The following is an 8,374-nucleotide window of genomic DNA, read 5'->3' as shown; positions in this document are numbered from 1 at the left end:
GAATTAATAGTCTTGGCAGATAGCGAAATCTTTAAAATAAAATGAAATCATTTCTACATCATTTCTTTTGCTTCATAGATGGATTTGTAATTAGACAATACGTATTGTTGGGCTACAGCTATCAAATTATGTTGTAGATCAAGATTTAAAAAATCCATTTACGGCCAACATATAGTCGTGTTTTCACAAAGACAAGTTATCATATTTGTAAATCTAGTGAGATTCGTAGCATTCTGAACCCTCAGTCAGACACCCTGTGTGCTGCAGAGATCATGTGTATTCTAGCGCACCTAGTCTGTGGAAAAATGTCTTTCCAGTCATATGTATCCCAGATACATCAATTTTTGTAAATTAAATTGTATTAATCACTGAATGGATAATGTTAATACATTGCTATTATTTCCACCATTTAATTCTTTTTGAAATAGTATTAAGTGGAAAAATTCTACGTTCGACTGGAGAGAAATTGAGAAGGCTTCTGCGAATTTTATTCGAAAAATAAGGACACTAGGACTTTAAAAATTTAAAAATTGAAAAATCTTCATGGGCGGTGTTAATTTCTCACACTCTACTTTACTTTCCAACTAAATTGCCGTTCATTCTTAAGCACTTTCCGTAACTGTCTCTGCCAGGAAACTGAACCAGTGGACGAGGGTGGGCTTGAGCTTCGATTTTGGCGAAGTTTAAAAGCGTCATTGCGTTGACTATCGTTTCCATTGCGCATTAATGTAGGCTAGCCACGTCCGCAAAAATGTATAAAAAAATTATCTCCACCCCGTCGACATCGGTCAGGAAACGCTCGTTATCTAGAGATTTTTTGATGTTTGTAAAGGCCAGAAAAAATTTTCGGCACCCATCTTACACACAGTGAGTGATATCCGAGATTTTTTGGTACCATAGTGTAAATAGTGAACGTCCAGTACGAGCAAATTCGTAAACCAGACGAGTAATAGTCAGTTTTCAATCAGGTCGCAGTTTTTGTTCCACTTGCAGTGCGAATCCGTCGATCTGGACACTGTGCCTGCCACTACCCACTTTTCCATGCACATTGGACTGTTACTGTTGTATCAGGATGCAAGCAGAGTTGGTGACACTTCACTCTTAGCTGCAGGCTGTGATGGCTTCAGCTACATAGCCCAAAGCTGCTGTGGATGGGCATCACTATTGTGGGCTGGCAGTGGGGATCCAATGGACGTCCAGCATGTCTGAGTCCTCCGATCGGTCCTCACCACAGGCCAGACCAGTTACTGCTTGCACTGGGGTTGAGACCCCATCCGTGATCGAGGGGGAGGGGGGTCGCTTTGGGACGTCGCAGACGGCGAAAGACTTCCCAGGGGGCCGCATGTAAGACCTCCCTGGTTAGTCTGACAAACAAGTTCCAGGTGCTGTCTGTGGCTGACACCGTCAGTCAGCCAGATGCAGTCGCCCGTCCTGTTTCAGAGGAAACCTCTCAGCCTGCAGGATCAGGGCAATTACAGAGGGTGGGTTTATTGGCAGTTGGGCGTTCCACTGGTAGGAGCGTTATGGAGCCCATTAGGGGCCTGGCTGCCAAGAAGGGGATTAGCCAATGTGCCCTCTGTGTGCATACTGCGCGGAGTTGATCCAGAGGTGGAACGGATAATTCCGGATGCCATGAGGAGCGCAGGCTGTAGCCAAGTGCAAGTGGCGGCTCACGTCAGTACCAATGATCTGTATCATTTTGGATTGGAAGAGATTCTCTCCGGGGTCGAGCGGCTAACAGAAGTGGTAAAAGCTGCCAGTCTAGCTTGCAAGATGAAAGCATAGCTCACCATGTGCAGCATAGTCGACAGAACTGATTGTGGACTTCTGGTACGGAGCCGAGTGGAGGGTCTGAATCGGAGGCTCATACGGCTCTGCGGCCGTGTAGGCTGTAGATTCCACGACTTAGGCCATAGGGCGGTCAGGAGTCCACTACACGCAGGAGGCGGCCGCGCGCGTAGCAGGGGCTGTGTGGCGTGGACTGGCCGGTTTTTTAGGTTAGAGGGTCTCGTGGAAAACACAAAAGAGGCCTCAGTCACAAAGGGTGCAGGCCGAACACAGGAATAACGTAGATACAGGAACCATCGGTATAAAAGTTGTAAATTATCGTAGCTGTGTTCGGAAAATACCAGAGCTCCAAGCGCTAATAGAAAGCACTGATGCTCAAATCGTTATAGGCACTGAAAGCTGGCTGAAGCCGGAAATAAGTTCAGTCGAAATTTTCGCGAAATATCTAACAGTGTTCCGAAAGGATAGGCTAAACCCAGTTGGCGTTGGCGTGTTTCTTGCTGTTAGAAGAAGTTTATCTTATCGCAAAATTGAAGTATAAAGTTCCTGTGAGTTTGTGTGGGCAGAGGTCATTCTTGGCGACCGGAGTAAAATAATAATTGGATCCTTTTACCGACCTCCCAACTCGGATGATGCAATTTCTGAAAGGTTCAAAGAAAACTTGAATTAAATTTCAAACACGTAGCTGACTCATATAGTTATAGTGGGCGGTGACTTTAATTTCCCCTCGACAGGTTGGCGAAAATATCTGTTTAAATCCGGACGTACACGTAAAACGTAATCCGAAATTGTGCTAAACGCATTCTCTGAAAATTATTTCGAGCAGTTAGTTCATAAGCTCACGTGAAGAGTAAACGGTTGTGAAAACACACTTGACCTCTTAGCAATAAATAATCTTGTGTTAATAACGAGCATCAAAACCGATTCAGGGATTAGTGAACACAGGGTTGTCGTAGTGAGATTGAATATTGGAATCCCCAAATCCTCGAAAAATAAGCGAAAAATATACCTCTTCAAAAAAGCAGATAAAAATTCACTTGATGTCATCCTGAGAGACAATCCCACTCATTCCAAATTAACAAAGTAAATGTAGACCAGATGTGGCTTGAATTCAAAGAAACAGTATCGGCAGGGCAACTGAGAGATTTATACCAAATATATTAACAAACGACTCCTTGGCACACAAAACTGATCAGAACACACTTGCAGAAACAACAAAGAAAAAACATGCCAAATTCAAACGGACGCATAATCTCTTACATTGGCGATCTTTTACACAAGCTCGAAATTTAGCGCAGACTACAATGCGAGACGCTTATAATAGTTTCCACAACGATACTTTGTTCCAAAACCTGGCAGAACCCAAAGATATTCTGGTTGTATGTTTGTGAAGTATGTTAACGGCAAGACAATGAATGCCCTCTCTGCGCGATACAGTGGAAATACTTTAAACGACAGTGTTGTCACAACAGAATTACTAAACACAGCCTTTGGAAACTCCTTCAACAAAGACTGCCAACCTGAGTAATGTACAAGTAGATACCCTCGGAGTAGTGAAGAATCTCAAATCACTTAATAAAAGCAAATCTTTCGGTCCAGGCTATATGCCAGTTAGGTCCCTTTCGGAGTATGCTAATACAATAGCTCCACAGCTCCATATACAACCGTTCGCTCGACGCAAAATCCGTACCCAAAGACCGGAAAGTTGCACAGGTCACACTAATATTCAAGAAAGGTAGTAAGAGTAATCCACTAAATGACAGGTCCATATCAAAACATATATTGTGTTCGAACATTAGGAATTCCCACGAAGAGAACTGTCTATTGACACACAGTCAACAGAGTTTTAGAAAACATCGTTCGGTGTTAAACACAGCTAGTTATTTACTCAGATGTTGAGTGCTATTGACAAGGGATTTGAAATTGATTCCGTATTTTAGATATCCAGAAGGTTTTGATACTGTACCACACATGTGGCTTGTAGTGAAATTGTGTACTTTTGGAATATTGTCTCAGTTACGTGACTGGATTCATGGTTTCCTGTCAGAGATGTTGCAGTTCGTAGTAACTGACGGAAAGTCGTCGAGTAAAACAGACGTGATTTCTCGAGTTCCTCAAGGTAATGTTACAGTGTCTTTGCTGTTCGTTATCTATAATATAAAAACTATTTAAAACACAATCTGAGCAGCCCATTTAGGTTGTTTCCAGATGGCGCTCTCATATATCGGCTAGTAAAATCATTAGAAGATCGAAACAAAAATTGCAAAACGATTCAGAAAAGATAACTGTATGGTGAAAAAGTGTGAGGTCGCCCACATGAGTGCTAAAAGGAATCCGTTAAACTGCAGTTGCACGATAAATGAGGCTGTAAATTCTATTAAATAACTAGTTATTACAACTAGGAACAACTTAAATTGGAAGGAACACATGGAAAATATTGTGGGGAAGGCTAACCAAGGACAGCGTTTTATTAGCAGGACACTTAGAAAATGTAACAGACCTACTAAAGAGGCTGCCTACACTACCCTTGTCCGTCCTCTTTTAGAATACTGTTGCGGCGTGTGGGATCCTTACCAGGCAGTATTGACGGAGTACATCGAGAAAGTTCAAAAAAGGGCAGTACGTTTTGTATTATCGGTAAATATGGGAGAGAGAGTCACAGAAATGATACAGGATTCGGTCCGGACATCATTAAAAGAAAGGCGTTTTTCGTTGCGACGAGATCTTTCACAAAATTCCAATCACCAACTTTCTCCTCCGAATGCGAAAATGTTTTGTTGACACCGACCTACATCATCATAATAAAATAAGGAAAATCAGAGAGCTCGCACGGAAATATACAGGTGTTCGTTCTCTCCGCGCGCATTACGACGAAAGTCGTACCATATTTACAAGTAATGTGATGTTCACCAGGTCTATATTGTATTTAAGATTGCAAAGCAGGCCCTACATCTTGAATAGAACGACTAGCCTGGGTTAGTCATCAGGGCTAAAATTCCGAAAACGTATCATCAGTCAACCAAACTGAGAAAGTTTGCCTCGCTGAAGAAGTACATTTAATATAAAGAGCTCGATCGTCGGACAATGAAACACAACTTATATATTGCTATAATCTAACCCAAAAAATAGTGTAAACAGTGGTCAACACAGAATCCATGAATGTCCAGCGTTTTCTTAAATAATGCTGCCACAGTAACTGTGAAGGTAAGATTCAAATGGTTCAAATGGCTCTGAGCACTATGGGACTTAACTTCTGAGGTCATCAGTCCCCTAGAACTAAGAACTACTTAAACCTAACTAACCTAAGGACATCACACACATCCATGCCCGAGGCAGGATTCGAACCTGCTACCGTAGCGGTCGCGCGGTTCCAGACTTCAGAGCCTAGAACCGCTCGGTCACTTAGGCCAGCCGAAGATAAGACATGATTAACAACACACAAAGAGACATTTAACATTCATTCCATGTTCCATCTATGACTCAAGTAAGAGGGAACCCTGTCAGACGGTAAAACGAAAAGTACCCTCAGGCATACACTTTACAGGATCCTTGTAGGACGATGCTCCTCGAATAGATGTAAAACCGCGGACTCGTTTTTCTGTATTTCTTTCATTTCTTGCAGAATATAACGTACATTAAAGAAGAAAGAAGGTTCTGTTAGGAGAAGTATGGATCGCTTCTTGCAGAATATAACGTACATTAAAGAAGAAAGAAGGTTCTGTTAGGAGAAGTATGGATCGCTACGGTTCTAACGGCAGAGGACTCATGGACGAAGTGGACATCGCCCGCCAGCCCAACCAAAACATGGCTGACGACGCTGTGGACGCCAAACCCGATGGAAACGACAGCGGTAGGTAGGTAAACAAGCACTGACGTGTGCCGGAAACATACCAGCGTTACGTGTTCTGTTATTCATTTATGAAGTACAAATCATTGATAAATTTTTTAATACGGTTTCGTTATTCCCAACAACTCTAATTCACCAAGGTCACAGCCTTATGCTTATCTAATTTGTCACTTTTTATGACAGTGCTAACTCTTCTTCCTTAGATATAAATTTACGGGAATTGCATAAGAAATTGCATAAGGAATTTCATGAGAAAGCAAAAAGTGTTGTCAAAGTACTGTTAACATATACAGGGTGGTCAATTGATCGTGACGGGGCCAAATATCTTACGAAACAAGCGTCAAACGAAATAAGTTACAAAGAATGAAACTCGTCTAGCTTGAAGGGGGAAACCAGATGGCGCTATGGTTGGCGCTGCCATGAGTCAAACGGATATCAACTGCGTTTTTTAAATAGGAGCCCCCATATTTTATTAAATATTCGTGTAGTACGTAAAGAAATATGTATGTTTTAGTTGTACCACATTTTTCGCTTTGTGATACATGGTGCTGTAATAGTCACAAACATATGGCTCACAATTTTAGACCTACAGCTAGTAACAGGTAGGTTTCTTAAATTAAAATACATAACGTAGGTACGTTTGAACATTTTATTTCGGCTGTTCCAATATGATACATGCACCTTTGTGAACTTATCATTTCTGAGAACGCATGCGTTACAGCGTGATTACCTGTAAATACCACATTAATGCAATAAATGCTCAAAATGGTGTCCGTCAACTTCAATGCATTTGGCAATACGTGTAACGACATTCCTCTCAACAGCGAGTAGTTAGCCTTCCGCAATTTTCGCACATGCATTGACAATGCTCTGACGCATGTTGTCAGGCGTTGTCGGTGGATCACGATAGCAAATATCCTTCGACTTTCCCCACAGAAAGAAATCCGGGGACGTCAGATCCGGTTAACGTGCGGGCCATGGTATGGTGCTTCGACGGCCAATCCATCTGTCATGAAATATGCTATTCAATACTGCTTCAACCGGACGCGAGCTACGTGCCGGACATCCATCATGTTGGAAGTACATCATCATTATGTCATGCAGTGAAACATATTGTAGTAACATCGGTAGGACATGACGTAGGAAATCAGCATACATTGCACCTTTTAGATTGCCATCGATAAAATGGGGGACAATTATCCTTCCTCCCATAATGACGCACCATACATTAACCAGCCTAGGTCGCTGATATTCCACTTGCCTTAGCCATCATGGATTTTCCGTTGCCCAATAGTGCATATTACGCTCGTTTACGTTACCGCTGTTGGTGACTGACGCTTCGTCGCTAAATAGAACGCGTGCAAAAAATCTGTCATCGTCCCGTAATTTCTCTTGTGCCCAGTGGCAGAACTGTACACGACGTTCAAAGTCTTCGCCATGCAATTCCTGGTGCATAGAAATATGGTACGGGTGGCAATCGATGTAGCTGTAGCATTCTCAACACCGACGTTTTCGAGATTCCCGATTCTAGCGCAATTTGTCTGCTACTGATGAGCGGATTAGCCGCGACAGCAGCTAAAACACCTACTTGGGCATCATCATTTGTTGCAGGTCGTGGTTGACGTTTCACATGTGGCTGAACACTTCCTGTTTCCTTAAATAACGTAACTATCCGGCGAACGGTCCGGACGCTTGGATGATGTCCGGGATACCGAGCAGCACACATAACACACGCCCGTTGGGCATTTTGATCACAATAGCCATACATCAACACGATATCGACCTTTTAGGCAATTGGTAAACGGTCCATTTTAACACGGATAATGTATCACGAAGCAAATACGGTCCGCACTGGCGGAATGTTACGTGATACCACGTACCTATACGTTTGTGACTATTACAGTGCCATCTATCACAAAGCGAAAAAAGTGGTCCAACTAAAACATTCATATTTCTTTACTTACTACACGAATATGTAATAAAAATTGGGGTTCCTATTTTAAAAAAAACGCAGTTGATGTCCGTTTGACCTATGGCAGCGCCATCTAGCGGGCCAACAATAGCGGCATCTGGTTTCACCTTTCAAGCTAGACGAATTTCGTTCTTTGTAGTTTTTTCGTTTGATGCTTATTTCGTGAGATATTTGGCCCGGTCACTATCAATGGACCACCCTGTATAGTTGCTTCAACAGCTGTCCACACGACTGATGAAATCGTCGTTACTCAACTCTCATTATCTTTTTAGCAATGAATACTTAATGTTAGAGAATACAACAGATACAAAAATTTAATCATTCGAACTTGTTCCAGATTAAATCCATCCGGGCTGCAAACTTTTTCTCAAAATTAAAATTTGTTGACATTCGCTACATATTTTATTCGGTTTTTAAGCTACTGTCAAGTGATACTTGCATCTGAGATACAATGAAGAGCCAAAGAAACTGGTACACCTGCCTAATATCGTGGAGGGTCTCCGTGACCAAACGGAAGTGTCGCAACACGACGTCGCATGGACTGGACTTAGCGTCTGAAGTAGTGCTGGAGGGAACTGACACCATTAATCCTGCAGCGCTGTTCAGAAATCCGCAAGATCATGAGGAGGAGGAGATCTCTTCTGAACAGCACGTTGCAAGGCATCCCAGATACGCTCAATAATATTCGTGTCTGAGGAGTTTCGTGGCGGAAGTGTGTAAACTCAGAAGAGTGTTCCTGGAGCAACTCTGTAGTAATTCTGGACCTG

At 42.5% G+C, this 8,374-nt stretch overlaps 1 protein-coding gene across 1 annotated transcript in view; it reads left to right on the top strand.

Annotated features, from left to right (window-relative positions):
• Positions 1–5,554: 5,554 nt before the first annotated feature.
• LOC124778012 (caspase-like) overlaps positions 5,555–8,374 on the top strand; it is a 100,053-nt gene continuing 97,233 nt past the window's right edge. The window contains exon 1 of the mRNA XM_047253590.1: positions 5,555–5,642. Coding sequence (XP_047109546.1) covers positions 5,624–5,642 — 19 coding nt within the window. The 5' untranslated portion in view covers positions 5,555–5,623. The remainder of the gene's footprint in view (positions 5,643–8,374) is intronic.

Source organism: Schistocerca piceifrons, chromosome 1 (genome assembly GCF_021461385.2).
Source record: "Schistocerca piceifrons isolate TAMUIC-IGC-003096 chromosome 1, iqSchPice1.1, whole genome shotgun sequence".
NCBI lineage: Eukaryota > Metazoa > Arthropoda > Insecta > Orthoptera > Acrididae > Schistocerca > Schistocerca piceifrons.
The sequence above is the reverse complement of the archived record's forward strand: the minus strand, read 5'-3'. Positions and strand labels throughout refer to the sequence as shown.